This window comes from Schistocerca serialis, chromosome 3 (genome assembly GCF_023864345.2).
Source record: "Schistocerca serialis cubense isolate TAMUIC-IGC-003099 chromosome 3, iqSchSeri2.2, whole genome shotgun sequence".
In the NCBI taxonomy this organism is placed as follows: domain Eukaryota; kingdom Metazoa; phylum Arthropoda; class Insecta; order Orthoptera; family Acrididae; genus Schistocerca; species Schistocerca serialis.
Genome location: NC_064640.1, coordinates 215,730,467 through 215,746,793, shown reverse-complemented (window position 1 = coordinate 215,746,793; position 16,327 = coordinate 215,730,467). Strand labels below are relative to the sequence as shown.

General features: G+C 41.3%; 1 protein-coding gene across 2 annotated transcripts in view; it reads left to right on the top strand.

Moving 5' to 3' along the window:
• The window catches only part of LOC126469938 (steroidogenic acute regulatory protein-like), a 175,218-nt gene that overhangs the window by 110,615 nt on the left and 48,276 nt on the right, over nt 1-16,327 (top strand). For both annotated transcript variants that reach the window (XM_050097340.1, XM_050097341.1), the window contains one exon: nt 9,013-9,162. In XM_050097340.1, the coding sequence (XP_049953297.1) occupies nt 9,013-9,162 (150 nt within the window). The remainder of the gene's footprint in view (nt 1-9,012; nt 9,163-16,327) is intronic.

Sequence of the window (16,327 nt, the reverse complement as noted above, 5' to 3'; positions counted from 1 at the left end):
ATTAATGAAATACTCACATTAATGAAGCTCATAATACAACAAAATTACTTCCAATTCAATAGCGCATATAATTAGAAGAAGATGGATTACCAATGGGGTCCCCAGTTTCAGGAGTCTTGACAAATGTTTTTATAAACCATATTGAACAGATCATTTTCACAAAAATGGCCGTGTTGAAGGCATCTTCCTGGCATATGCCTGAAATGATTTAGGAAAACCTAAATCAGGAGTGCTGGACTGAGCAAACTCAATCCTGCAAAATATGAAGTCTGTGTCTTAACAACTACATTCTCAGCATACTTAATATGTTCTGTCACTTGAGTATAGGAGATATGCTCTTTAAAGCTTTTCTTTTAATCCAGTGCATAGATGATAGTAGAAAAAACAGGAAAAACCAACCATGCTTTTTATGCAGAAGCTTCCCACAGTCCCAAAACTGTGGACAGGCAAATAGCTGTGGAAGTGAGGCTAATCTACATCTACATCTACATCTACATGACTACTCTGCAGTTCACATTTAAGTGCTTGGCAGAGGGTTCATCGAACCACAATCATACTATCTCTCTACCATTCCACTCCCGAACAGCGCGCGGGAACAATGAACACCTAAACCTTTCTGTTGGAGCTTTGATTTCTCTTATTTTATTTTGATGATCATTCCTACCTATGTAGGTTGGGCTCAACAAAATATTTTCGCATTCGGAAGAGAAAGTTGGTGACTGAAATTTCGTAAATAGATCTCGCTGCGACGAAAAACGTCTTTGCTTTAATGACTTCCATCCCAATTCACGTATCATATCTGCCACACACTCTCCCCTATTACGTGATAATACAAAACGAGCTGCCCTTTTTTGCACCCTTTCGATGTCCTCCGTCAATCCCACCTGGTAAGGATCCCACACCGCGCAGCAATATTCTAACAGAGGACGAACGAGTGTAGTGTAAGCTGTCACTTTAGTGGACTTGTTGCATCTTCTAAGTGTCCTGCCAATGAATCACAACCTTTGGCTCGCCTTCCCCACAATATTATCTATGTGGTCTTTCCAACTGAAGTTGTTTGTAATTTTAACACCCAGGTACTTAGTTGAATTGACAGCCTTGAGAAATGTACTATTTATCGAGTAATCGAATTCCAATGGATTTCTTTTGGAACTCATGTGGATCACCTCACACTTTTCATCATTTAGCGTCAACTGCCACCTGCCACACCATACAGCAATCTTTTCTAAATCGATTTGCAACTGATACTGGTCTTCGGATGACCTTATTAGACGGTAAATTACAGCATCATCTGCGAACAACCTAAGAGAACTGCTCAGATTGTCACCCAGGTCATTTATATAGATCAGGAATAGCAGAGGTCCCAGGACGCCTCCCTGGGGAACACCTGATATCACTTCAGTTTTACTCGATGATTTGCCGTCTATTACTACGAACTGCGACCTTCCTGACAGGAAATCACGAATCCAGTCGCACAACTGAGATAATACCCCATAGGCCCGCAGCTTGATTAGAAATTGCTTGTGAGGAACGGTGTCAAAAGCTTTCCGGAAATCTAGAAATACAGAATCAACTTGAGATCCCCTGTCGATAGCGGCCATTACTTCGTGCGAATAAAGAGCTAGATGCGTTGCATAAGAACGATGTTTTCTGAAACCATGCTGATTACGTATCAATAGATCATTCCCTTCGAGGTGATTCATAATGTTTGAATACAGTACATGTTCCAAAACCCTACTGCAAACCTACGTCAATGATATAGGTCTGTAGTTCGATGGATTACTCCTACTACCAGTCTTAAACACTGGTGCGACCTGCGCAGTTTTCCAGTCTTTAGGTACAGATCTATCGGTGAGCGAGCGGTTGTATATGATTGCTAAGTAGGGAGCTATTTTATCAGCGTAATCTGAAAGGAACCTAATCGGTATACAATCTGGACCTGAAGACTTGCCCGTACCAAGCGATTTGAGTTGCTTCGCAACCCCTAAGGTATCTACTTCTAAGAAACTCGTGCTAGCAGCTGTTCGTGTTTCAAATTCTGGAATATTCCATTCGTCTTCCCTGGTGAAGGAATTTCGGAAAACTGCGTTCAATAACTCCGCTTTAGCGGCACAGTCGTCGGTAACAGTACCATCGGCACTGCGCAGCGAAGGTATTGACTGCGTCTTGCTGCTTGTGTACTTTACATACGACCAGAATTTCTTCAGATTTTCTACCAAATTTTGAGACAATGTTCCATTGTGGAACCTATTAAAGGCATCTCGCATTGAAGTCCGTGCCAAATTTCGCGCATCTGTAAATTTTAGCCAATCTTCGGGATTTCGCGTTCTTCTGAACTTCGCATGCTTTTTCCGTTGCCTAATGAGGTCGACACAGCAATTACTGTGACACATTTCTTTTAGTAATTGTAACTCTTATGAGTCACTTTAATGAAGTAGTGCCTGGCAGTGTTAGTGGCAAAATTTTCTTGTTATTGAAGGAAAAAAAAAAAAAAAAAAAAAATCTGGTAATGGCTAGCTGCCATTGTGTGGCAACAGTGATTGTGGTGGCGTTCAAATCAACAGCATCGGCAAATTGATTGAAGAAATTTTTACTGCTGGTAAATTGTGAATTTATAGTCTTGTAAGTTCTCCATGAGGGTGACAAAGATGTGGTTATGTGATATGAAGAGTGCTTAGTTATTTATTATAAAAGTTTGCTAACAAAGACTTCTTGCTTCTATGTATTTCCAAGCTTTATAATACAACTTGTACTCATCTTCCTACTGATCTGACCTACTGTGCACTATTTCTGTTCCCAAAAACTCTAAACAACCCAGCACCACAATAAAGACACTAGTTTCACCGAGTGAGGTGGCTCAGTATTTAGCACACTGGACTGACATTCAGGAGGATGAAAGTTCAAGTACGTGTACGGCCATACAGATTTAGCTTTTCTTTGATTTTCCTAAATCACTCCAAGCAAATGTCAGGGTGGTTCCTTTGAAAGGGCACAGCTGATTTCCTTTCCCATCCTTGACTCAATCTGATCTTGTGCTCCGTCTCAAATGACCTCGATGTCGATGGGATGTTAAACACAATCTTCCTTATTTCTTCCTTTGGCATTGGGTTCCTAATAAGCAAAAATTATGCTTTAATACAGGTGCTAATCTACTGACTTCAATTATTCCCATGTTTTTAGTTTATTATTCGAAGCAAGTATCAGGTATGTCACTTTAACAAGGCCATGAATGACTCCTTTTTACAGCCTTGTTGTAATGATTTGGTGAGTAATCCATAATGGTATCAATATAACTAGCATATTAAATCCTAATGGGGAAGGTGAGTGTCTTCAAAACTTGAACGACCAAGCATACTAAGAAAAGACACACACATCCACATTTTTAATTTGGTATCAGTCTCTTGGGCAATAGGTGTATCGTGGCTTGTGGTAATTTGATCTAACTTGCGATTTCACAGTTTTCATCATGGGGAATTTAATTTTTTTTTACCAGTTGTAACCAGTTGGATCTGCGTATCCCACAATGCTACCGTCCGACTGTATAACGTCAGCTCTAACCTCATACACGCTGTAATCTATGTGCTTTTCTACCAGTCATGTCCAGCTATCACTAAAATTTTCATAATCTGTATCTTTAATACTCTCGTAATGTTTAAACTGGAGTTTTGCGTCGGATGGGTCGGCTACTTCTACCACTATAACTTTCGGTAAGGTCTGCCGTTAGGGCCAGAACTTTCCGTTACTACTTCAACATCCAACTCCTGCGGGACGAAACACAACGAATCTTGCTCGTGATCCCCATTAACATCAACTATTTCTGCTAAAGTCTGCCGGTTAGGACCAGAACTTTCTATCACTTCAAAAACACTATCTTCCTGCGGGACGAGACGCGGCAAATCCTGCCCGCGCTCCCCATAAACACTTCTCCCGTACAGGCCCCTATAATCTCTTCGTTCGGCGTATAAGCGACCGATCTGCCTTAACCAGACCTCATCCCTCTCTGCATCCCCTTGCTCGATGACGGACGTGTTATCCGACACCAGTTCCGCTGTGGGTGTTACAGCTACCACTTTATAATCGATATCCGGAACACTACTTAAATTGTTCTCACTGACAGTGAATGTATTTTCTACTGCCGTGTCTACAGCTGATGTACTACTTGTGGGCGCACTCCTTTCTCTTAACACTGGCACACTCTCCCGCCGCTGATTATTCCATACGGAATTTTCATAACGACGACACCTGGGTTTTCTCCTGTTATCGGGCTGCCAAAATTTCTCCACACCTGGTCGGCCCCTCACCGGCGTGGCTAAACGTTTCCCTGTCTCATCCCAGCAGATCTGCTCCCCGGATGCTGCTGAGGCGGCTTATCACACCCTCTGGCGTTATTACTATTCTGTGAAGTCCATATCACGTTAGTATGATACTGGTTTCTGTCATTCCTGTTATTATTTGCATTGTACCGATTGTTATTACAGTCCGAACCATTATTGTTATTGCTGCCATGGTTGCGGTATGCATTATTCCCATGGTTATCGTTGTTGTGGTACCCGTTGTTGTTACCACGGCCTCTACCACTGTCGCGATTATTGTGCCAATTGCCCTTGTCCTCAACTCTTTCCAGGAAATCATTGATTGTCTTGTAATTGCTTCCTACGTAGTGTTTTGTATCATCTGGAAGCTTCTTGTAGAGTTCCCAGACTATTTCGGATTCCATGCGGCGATCATGCAAATATTCCAACTTGCGGATCCAGCCCTCACAAAACTCCTTCATCGAGCCACGCGAATTCGCATCAATACGACAAATTCGCGCCAGGCATTTTGTTGTTTTTGCTCTGACCAGTATTCGGCCAGAAAATTTTTTTTAAATTCGTCAAAAGTCAGGTTCGTAATGTTGAGGTTTAAGCCCCAACGCTTGGCATCACCAGCCCACACTTCAATAACCGCATTAATTTTTCTCTCATTAGTCCATGATCTGGGTAAAACTCTTTCACAATTTTTAATGGAATCCGGTGTGTATATACCCCTTTTTTTTCAAGGGGTCGAACCGCTACTCTTTCATCAACAATTCCGAACTATGTGCACAGATTGGCACATAGCTCTGTTTTTCGTCAAGTTTCTTTTCTAATCCGACACTCTCGTAATTACTTGCCAAGTGGTTGTCGCAAGTGTTTCCACTTCCCTCTTTTTCTCTTCGCAGGTATTAGCCTGCTTCCTCACTTTAGTATCTACTTCGGACACTAAAGCCTTTGTTTCCACCTTCTGTTGATCCTCTTTTCACTTACTGAATTTGTTCCGTCACCTTATTCTCGATGATCGGAGAATCTGCTTCTCCTACACTTTTCTCGATTGTGCTAATTTCGGAATCAAAACGAGTATTTATGCTCGCAATTTCCGCCTGAACGCCTATCATTTCCTGTTTAAGATTACTGATTTCGGTATTAATTACAACAATATCTTCTTTGATTTTATCAACTTTTGTGCTAACAACTCCAACATTGTTGTTAGCAACATTAATAGCTTTGCTCTGATTGTGTAACTTCCTGTCAATTTTTTCAGACTGAGCTTCTTGCTTGGCAGACTGAGCTTTAATTTCTGCCGATTGAGTTTCTGTCTTGCTAGACTGAGCCTTGATTTCGTTAATCAAAACATTCAATAAATCGGTTAAATTCCCGGAAACCAGTGGTTTTGCTTCTGTAGCAGGTTCCTCTTTAATTGTCCCCCCCATATTCATCATCAAGGGGTTCAGATTTGATTTTCACTTCTGATTCCGAAACATTTTCTAAAGTTTGGAATTCCATTTCTGCTCTTTGTTGCGTATCGGCGGTCGCGTCTTTGGTGCTAGCTGCCTGCCTCTGAACAATGGGTTCCGCGGTGCGCGTTTCCCACTGTTTGACCGACTGTGCCATATCCAAGTCTACCAAATTTTGGTAATTGTTGCCTTCACTCATTTTAATAATTTTCGATATAATTGCCAAATCTCAAATCTAATTGGGATTCCTCCCACTACTTATTCTCGCTGACGTAACGACCTGTTCGTAACCAGTACTTTGTTACAACATTTGCACAAGCAAAATTCGTGTCCAGAACAACCACAAATCCGAAGATTCTCCTGTCACCAGGTCGCCACGTGTAACCTCCCCCACACTTATCGAGCTTAATGACAGTGAAAAATTAAACCGCGTGTACCTAATGGAAATTTGGGAAAAGCAATCGTAACCGAAGTTAATCTGTCGGTCAAGAGGGAGGAAAGGGTTACATCTAAATGAAAGGAAAAATGCAAATGAAATTGGTGGAAATTAATTTTGAGAAAAGGGCAAAATTAATCAAGAAAGTAAATGTGCGGTCGTTACATTAACAATTAACTGGCGTTAATTAGATATTTGAGATTTGGGGAAAGTTACGGTCGCCAGTCCTATGGACAACTACTACAATAATTGAAAAAGAAAGGTTATTGCGCGTATAATTAGCACTAAAAGCGTGGCAACTGAAGGTTGACACGTGTTGTGTGAAAACTGAATGTTTGTTAGAAGTAATAAATTTCGCTACTCTCTGACTTAATTTATCAAAAAAAAGTAATAAAACTGGAAAATTGAAAGTTAATTTAGTGTCTGAAATTTGTTTATGAAGCACTGTGAAATTCAATAAAATAAGGTTAGTCTTGGGCTACATCAACAATCATTTCAAAAGCTACTTGAATCTACGCAATTTAGAAATAAGAGATTTAACTTTGAACTTGAATTAAATTATTCTGAACAATTAACAATAGTAAAATTTAGTATGTACCAAGCTGAGCTGCAGTCACAGGTAAGCTAAAATATGGTAACAAAACTCGCACTCTTAATTTGTGCTTGTGTAATCGAAATATAATTCTTTTTGGTTATGGTAGCCAGCTATGAATACTTTAACTGAACTTTGAAATTAAAGCAGTGAAATCAAATGATTTTACTTTAATGCTGGCATTTGAATTTCAACGACACTCGAGTTCATTTAGGAAAAGGAAAGGACCCTTCTTGGTAATGCAATTGGGACAATGAGCAACAAAGGTTCATGCTAAGTTGCTGTAATTTTGTGAGGCAAATGGGACAATTTTAAAAGCTGAGGTCTGCCATACAGTTCTAAAACTTTACGTGCTTCCAGTCTTCCTTGTTGGTTGATTGAAGGTTTGAAGTCGTCGGTCGAGGAGGTGGCGACAGTCACTCATTGTCGGCCGTCGCTGTTGCAGAAGCTGGATGTTGGCACGCCTTCTTCTCGACACTGTCACCAGGCGAAACGGGCTCCTGATGTGCGCCAGCTAATGCTTCCCGTCCGCGACACCGTGTCAGAAACTATCATAGCAAGTCGAGCGCAATTACATGCTGCCAAACCCCGAAAGCGCGGCAACTCGCGGGAGCGTCACACAACACACCTGCTCCACCACCCTACTCCAGCCAGACTCTCCCTGCCCGCGCTCCATGCAGCAGAGTTAACACTACCGAAGATCCTAAACACTTTGGTTCTCCACACGACCTATCGATGTAATCATTCGATAGCATAATTTTCCCTAAGCAAGACACAGCGTAAAAATACAAATAATATTTACAAAACAATATATATATATATAAAACACAGAAATGTCATATCTTCAGGTAACAAAATAAGGAAAAACTTTATAGTACAATAGATAGGAGGATATGCATTTCTGGTGTTACACAGTCACAGACAGCATCCTCAATTTCAGTTGTGATTTGATTAGTCTTTGCTAAAAAAATTTCAAATTTTGCCTGAAATGTCTACAACCCTCATAATGACCTGCATCTGATTCCAATACTGAAACACATGTTGATGTTTTATATTGATATGATTTTGATAATTTGACATATTAAGAGTAAATGTGATTTGCAGAGTATCCATGTAGATGTAGACAAGTAAAACAGAAGTGATTTCAGGCGTTCCCCAAGGTAGTGTTATAGGCCCTTTGCTGTTCCTTATCTATATAAACAATTTGGGAGACAATCTGAGTAGCCGTCTTTGGTTGCTTGCAGATGACGCTGTCGTTTATGGACTAATAAACTCATCAGAAGATCAAAACAAACTTCAAAATGATTTAGAAAATATATCTGAATGGTGCAAAAAGTGGCAGTTGACCCTAAATAATGAAAATTGTGAGGTCATCCACATGAGTGCTAAAAGGATCTCATTAAACTTCGTTTACACAATAAATCAGTCTAATATAAAAGCCGTAAATTCAACTAAATACCTAGGTATTACAACTACAAACAACTTAAATTGGAAAGAATACATAGAAAATGTTGTGGGGAAGGCTGACCAAAGGCTGCGTTTTATTGGCAGGACACTTAGAAAATGTAACAGACCTACTAAGGAGACTGCCTACACTACACTTGTCCATCCTCTTTTAGAATACGGCTGCATGGTGTGGGATCCTTACCAGATAGGACTGACGGAGTGAATCAAAAAAGTTCAAAGAAAGGCAGCACGTTTTGTACTATCACGAAATATGGGAGAGAGTGTCACAGAAATGATACAGGATTTGGGCTGGAAATCATTAAAAGAAAGGCATTTTTCATTGCGGCGGAATCTTCTCACGAAATTCCAATCAACAACTTTCTCCTCTGAATGCGAAAATATTTTTTGACACCGACCTACATAGGGAGGAATGATCACCACAATAAAATAAGGGAAATAAGAGCTCGTACGGGAAGATATAGGTGTTCATTCTTTCCGCGCGATATACGACATCGGAATAATAGAGAACTGTGAAGGTGGTTCGATGAACCCTCCACCAGGCACTTGAATGTGATTTGCAGAGTATCCATGTAGATGTAGATAAGTGATTGTTAAATTTTTACGTATTTGATGTTTCAAAAAATTATTTCCAGGAAATATAGTCAATTTTTTATAATCTGTCAGTGTACTTAAACTCATTTATGTAAACAGCTGTAGACCTCTATTTATATTTTCATTTTATTTTGACTGTGATGCTTATACTGATATTTGGACATGTATCTATAGGAGTCAGAATACAAGAGGAAGGCCCATGAAATAGTTGAGGCTGCATGGAACATTGTTAATCTGCCAGACTGGAAACTGGAAAAAACTGTAGATGATGATACTGTTCACAGCAGAGTATTACCGAAGCAGAACAAGGTTTTCCGTCTGACTGTAAGTAATTGTCATTTTTGTGATTTAGGAGACTAACCTAAAAATGCTATTCCTTCTTTCCTCCATTCCTTCATTGTGGAATACAGATGACTCTTTGCAGGCCTCCAACTGCTGTTTATTGATAAAACATTGTACTTCTAACTACAGTATACCATGAGACACAAGTAATTAGCAGTTCCTGTATTGTGTCAACTGAGAGTCCGGACCACAGTTGTTGACTGAAAGGACAGTCAGTCTTGTGAGTCCACATCTGATGGCACATGTTAGATCTTTGGTGACTGTCCCCATGGCAGCAGTCATCTGAAGTCTCTAATATAAAGATGGTGAGGTATTATTGGAAGTAATGCCTACTGAAGATCAGAGTAGTACTGGGAAGAGGAGTTAGACTGGAATGTTTAGGACACAAATAGCAGACAATTATACACTCATGCTCATAAATTAAGGTTAATGCTGATACATGGTGAAACAATGCTCTGGTGCACGGTTGCGGGTTTAAATCACCTCAGGGTATGACCATGTGGTGCATTTGACCTGCAGTCGTCGCACAGTGGCACTGGCAGCAGTCCACATACACAGAGGTGTGTTGGTGCAGGTCAGAGTACAGTGCAGTGAGTAAGTGTGTAGACATTTTCAGACGTGCTAATGGTGACTGTGTGTTGAAAATGACTCAAAGAACACACATTGATGACGTTATGAGGGGTAGAATACTAGGGCGACTGGAGGCTGGTCAAACACAGCAGATCATAGCAATGGCCCTCCGTGTGCCACAAAGTGTGATCTCAAGATTATGGCAACGATTCCAGCAGACAGGAAAAGTGTACAGGCACTACAGTACGGGACGTCCACAGTGTGCAACACAAGAAGATCAATATCTCATCATCATTGCTCGCAGACGGCCACGGAGTACTGCAGGTAGCTTTGCTCGGGACCTTACCACCGCCACTCCAGACACACAGTCTACAGGCACCTGGACAGACATGGTTTATTCTCCCAGAGACCTACAAGGTGCATTCCACTGACCCCTGGTCACAGGAGAGCCTGTAAAGCTTGGTGTCAAGAACACAGTACATGGTCACTTGTAGCACATGTGTAACGGGACGGTTTTCTCAACTTATCACCAATACCGTGGACTTACAGATATGTGTCGTGTGTGTTCCCTGTGTGCCTATGCTATTAGGGCCAGTTTTGTGTAGTGCCACGTTGTGTGGCACCACATTCTTCAGTTATACTTAAATTATGAGCATGGGTGTAGTTGCAGCACAGCAAAAATGGTGGCACTATTATTAGAGTTTATTGATACTATGATGTGGGGAATATGAAGTGATAATTGAGTAAAACTGAACTTAATTATGTTTTACACCTCACTTAATCACTCTATCAGAGTTATTAGAATACTTATAAGGGAACAGAATCTGAGGCAGAATAGAATTAGAATCTAGGACAGGACTAGCAAATGACAGATTTCGACGGAAAAGAAGTTTTGATTTTGATAAGGGTCATGAGAGGATACTTGGAAGGTAGAATAATAATCCCACTATATCTTGCACAAAATAAAGGAATGGTTTCACCATACAGTGAGTGAGAGAGAGAGAGAGAGAGAGAGAGAGAGAGAATATTTGTGTTCTGCATGTTGAGTACATTTATACCAAAATCAGTGACAGTGAAATGTAGGATAAAATACTGAATGACCATATTCATATTTATATGGTATGGAATGCTATGGCTGAATGTAAATAATTTAGAAGCAAAGGTAACAACTCACTGAACAGTAGAGGCACTGAGTAGTCAACAGACACATAAACAAAACTGATAATTGGATTTTGGACGAGTCCTTTTTTGAGCTGGAATACACATAATTGTGTATTGCACAATGTAGATGTGCAGGTTTGTGTTTGGATGTTGATAAATAAAGCTGTTGGAAATGAACTGAATCTTAGGTTGCCATTTGCAAATGTGTTGGTACTGGTGCTAATTATGAGTTGTTATAAATCCGTATAAAGAAAAATTGTCTTTGGAGACACAAAGAGACTGCAAATTAGATTTGTTTTCAAGAAGGGTTACAAGAAGACAAAGTGCTGTTCACAATGAAGACATATCCTACAGTTGTACAGTTATTTATTGACTGAAGTCTTTACACTACTGTGTTTTAGGAACTCAGCCTCGCCTCATCTTCAGGTGTATATATAAATAGTAGTTTGAAGTGTCCATTTCAGAACTAACTTACAAGGCAGATGTGTTGGTGTGTTAGTTCTGACATCGGTGCTTCAACCTACTGTTAGTAGATATACTTGAAGGTATGGCTGAGTCCCTGAAACCAGGTAGTGTAAATACTTCAGTCCGTAAATAACTGTACAACTGTAGCAGATGTTTGTCACGTGCGTTACATATCTAACAGTTATGGATGTCCCCCCAGCAAAAATTTATATGACCAAATAAGTTTCCAGAATGCGTCATTCATTCTGCAGTTATCTGTGCCCTGTTTGAAATGTTCTGCCAGACTGATAGCGGAACGAACATCCGTGAAAGGCTCCTTTTCTGGTATACAGTTTTAATCTTTAAAGAGGTTTCAGAGCAGTGCACACTCTCCTGCAAGATTCACTGCAGAAGTAGTGTTGAGTATGTGAGTAAACTAGTCAAAAATGGTTCAAATGGGTCTCAGCACTGTGGGACTTAACATCTGAGGTCATCAATCCCCTAGAACTTAGAACTACTTAAACCTAACCAACCTAAGTGCATCACACACATCCATGCCCGAAGCAGGATTCGAACCTGCGACCGTAGCAGTCGCGCAGTTCCGGACTGAAGCGCCTAGAACCGCTCGGCCACTGCGGCCGCCGGTAAACCAGTTCCTTTCTTCCAAGAGTTTGAGTCCAGCATTTTGAGGAGAGCTTCTGTGGAGCTTGAAAAGTAAGATATAGGTACAGACAGAACTGAAGCTGTAAGGCTTAGTCACGAGGCTTGACTGGATAGCTTAGTCGGTAAGAGTTTTGCTGCAAAAGGCAAGATTCTGGTTTTGAGTATCATTCAGGTGACAGTTGTTATCTCTTTGGGAGGTTCATGAATTAAGTTGCTGTCCTCTATCATGCTTAAACATATTGATAATTTAAATGCAGTAATTTTTTTGAAGTAGCATTAAATTCTATGAAGAAGCTGAGGCTTCTGAAATACTATTCATGTGGAGCATAACACTGTATGAGGGCTTTCTGTTGCATACCTTGGCTGTAAGTGAGAACAGTAAGGCTGAGCTGTTACCACAAAAGACACTACATTCTCATACACAGGCAATGTCACTGGAGGAGTCAAAAACCAAGTAAGAAGTGAGTTTGTTTTAAACCACAGTAATCCCATCTGAATAGCAAGCCAAGAGGTTCCATAACAGCAGTCATTGTACACAATTAGTATGGCACAGAATTGAGAAGTTTCATTACACATTGTGAACCAGTTGTCAGCTGCACGGTAGGCTGACTTGTTTATAGGTTGACTGGACAGTTTAAACATCTCTGATTTGCTATTGGAATTGATAGCCGTGCTAAGCTGGGATACAAAATCCCTCCCCACTTTGACTCACAGAGCTGATAATAGACTGTTACGTGCCTGCACTGATGAGGAATGGAGACAAGCAATGCTGAAATCCCTGCCAATAAATGAAGTGGCATATTGTTGCAGAAGAAGCCGAGCAGCACAGAGGTGTAGTGGTTGTGATACTAAAATGTTGCATGGAGGTTTGTGAGTTCAAAACTCACCTGAACTGTACAATTTTAATTTCTGTATTCGGTTTGAGTACATTCTAAAAGTATCCACTACTGTCAAGAATCATTGTACTGGAATGTTCTGTAGTTGTATATGTACTGTGTGTGTTACGGCCAGAGGCAGTTCGCTTCACGCTCTTGTATGTGCAGGTGCTGAATAAATCTTTGTTAAATGAAGTTTGTGTTCGTCATTCGTCTAATTACACCTTCTTCTATGTGACATTATTCCGGTGGAGGCACCGAGTATTGGAACTTGTGATAGCACACATTATCAATGACGCAGTGGCTCCCATCAGCCACGACAAAGCTGCCGTTTACTTGGTGAGAAACTAGAGTTCCAGCCATATTCAACAGATTGCAATCTATTGGAGACAGAAGAAGAAGAAGAAGAAGAAGAAGAAGAAGAGGATGTTACGATGACAGCAACTGTGTTCCACCACATGAGACATCCTTCCGGGTTCTCTGGTGACGATGGTCAAGATCCAAACAAATGGCTGAAGGTATATGAGCATATAGCCAAATTTAACAATTGGGATGACACCATGTGTTTGGCTAATGTCTTTTTCTGCTTGGAGGGCACTGCCAAGCAATGGTATGAGAACAACAAGGAGAAATTCACAAGCTGGGAAGTATTCCAGGCGGAACTGCGCAAGTATTTCAGTGACACACAAAATCAGAAGAGCAAGGCTGAAGATAAATTAAAGTAGGGCACAGCATCCAGGAGAAACTACAGCATCCTACGTTCAAGACGTCCTGGAGCTGTGTAAAACAGTGGATCCTAGAATGAAGGAGGAAGATAAGGTTGCACATCTCATGAAGGGTGTTGCTGAGGACATGTATCAAGCTCTACTCCTGAAGGAGGTTTTGACAGCAGACAATTTCATAAAATGGTGCCAGTATATCGAGACAATGCATCAAAAAAGAATTACATGCAAGAAGTTTGAACGGCTTCCAAACGTCGTATTGATGTCTTTAATGGAGGAAGCGACTGATTTCACAAGTGTTCTTTGTCAGATAGTGAGAGAGGAAGTTCAGAAGGCACTCAGATTGCACGGCGAGCAAAAAACCGAAACGCTTCAAGAGGTCATAAGGGAGGAAGTGGAACAGACATTGAACCCAATCTCTCATCCTTCATTTCCCTTCAAAACGGTGAAAAAGTCAAGACCCAGGTGGAGTTACGTTCCTACAATGCTGCGTGAGGAACCTGTTTGGGCATCAAGGAAGACTGATGTCTGGAGGACCCAGGATAACCAACCAGTAATGTTTCCACTGCGGACGACGGGGACATGTGGTGCACTATTGTTGAGAAAGGCAGTGGATATTTGATGATGCCCATGCCAGAAAACAGCAGACAGACGTTAGCCGACACAAACTCCGGGACAACGAAGATGAACAAGATGATGTGTGTGGGTGCAGGACAATGTAGGTCACCTTCACCACAAGCTAGCCGCTGGAGAGGACGCTCCCCAACACGACGATCGAGATCTCCGTCACCGTTTAGAAGCTCCAGCCAATCACCTAGCCACCGCAACCTGGAAAACTAAAGGGTGCGACCTTCCTTGAAGGTGAGGCCGCCGAAGAGAGAAATCCTCTGCCGTCGATCACTACAGAAATGATAGGAAACTATGTCGATATCCTCATGGATGGCCAACCAGCCCAAGCTCTTGTGGACTCTGGAGCATCATATTCGGGCATTTCAGAGAAGTACTATTGCCAGTTGCAGAAAACCGTATTCGTCGACAACAAAACATCTCTGCTGAAGGTGGCTAATGGGAAATATGTAAAACCTACAGGAAGATGTACAATTCATGTGGGTATAAGTGGCCATACACAGCCCTTAGAATTCATTGTCTTAAGAGTGTAGTCGTGACATCATTCTTGGATGGGATTTTTTGAAAGCTTCTCAGGCAATTGTAGATTGTGATCACTCGAAGATTGTGGTTGCTTGAAGATTATGCTAGATGAGATGAGATACTGTGGACAGGAAGATGCTCATCTGAGTGTGTGGAGACTGTGTGTGCTGGATGAAGTGATCATTCCTGCAGTCAGCACTAGAAAGGTAACTGTCATGTGTCATGACATGCATCAGTCCATGGATCTTGTAGTGCAGTGTAAGAGAAGCATACCACTGAAGAACAACTTCGTCATCCCATCCTCTGTCGTCTAGTTTAAGAACAGATTTGGTGAATTGTGGATAATTAACTTTCACCGAGAAGCGCAGATCCTTCCAAGACGAATGTGAGTAGCAAATGCTGAGCCATTAATTGCAGAACAGCTGAGCGTCATAGAAACCTCCCATGCCGAATCTGTGGGCGAAATTAGCGCTACCACTACGAGACAAGATCTTCTAGCTCGACTATCACCAGATCTCAGTAAGGAACAACAGAAGAAGCTACTTGCCATTCTTCAAGAGTTCTCTGAACGCTTCAATCCACAGGTGAAGAGCAAATTAGACAAATCAACGGTGAAGCACTGGATTAGCACGGGAGTCCATCAACCAATAAGCCAGAGAGCATACTGTGTGTCAGCAATGGAATGTCGAATAATTCGCGACGAGGTGGAGTAAATGGTGAAGAATGACATCATTCAGCCTTCGCGCAGCCCATGGTCGTCATCAGTGGTCCTTGTCGGGAAGAAGGATGGCAGTTGGTGCTTTTGTATTGATTACAGGAAGCTTAATAAGATAACTAAAAAGGACATTTACCCTCTTCCACAAATTGGCGATACACTAGATTGTCTGAAGGGGGCTAAGTTTTTCTCAACCATGGACATATGCTATGGATACTGGCAAATTGAAGTAGATGAGGCTGATCGTGAGAAAACTGCATTCATCACCCCCGAGGGCCTGTATGAGTTTAAGGTAATGCTGTGTGGTTTGTGTAATGCACCAGCAACTTTTGAACGGATGGTGGATAATCTTCTAAGGCACCTGAAGTGGATGATGTGTCTTTGTTATTTAGATGAAATTATAGTGTTCTGAGAGACATTTGGTGAACATATAAAAAACTGAGGGCCATTCTTAAGTGTCTCCAACAAGGCAGACTGAAACTTAATCCAAGAAAGTGACTCTTTGGAGCAAAACAAAATCAAAATACTTGGACACCTTGTGTCAAATGAAGGTGTGAGGCCAGACCCAGAAAAAGTGAGATCTACAACGGAGTTTCCTATTCCTAAAAGTATTTGAGATGTGAGAAGCTTCCTCGAATTATGTTCTTATTACCATCATTTTATCAAAGACTTTTGTATTAAAGCCAGGCCACTCTGAGAGTTGTTAAAAGCTGATGCTAAATTTATCTGGGGTGGTGCTCAACAAGAGTCTTTCGATTTGCTACGAAAAGCTCTGATGACTGACCCTGTACTTGGTCTATATGATGAGTGGTGGTGGTTAGTGTTTAACGTCCCGTCGACAACGAGGT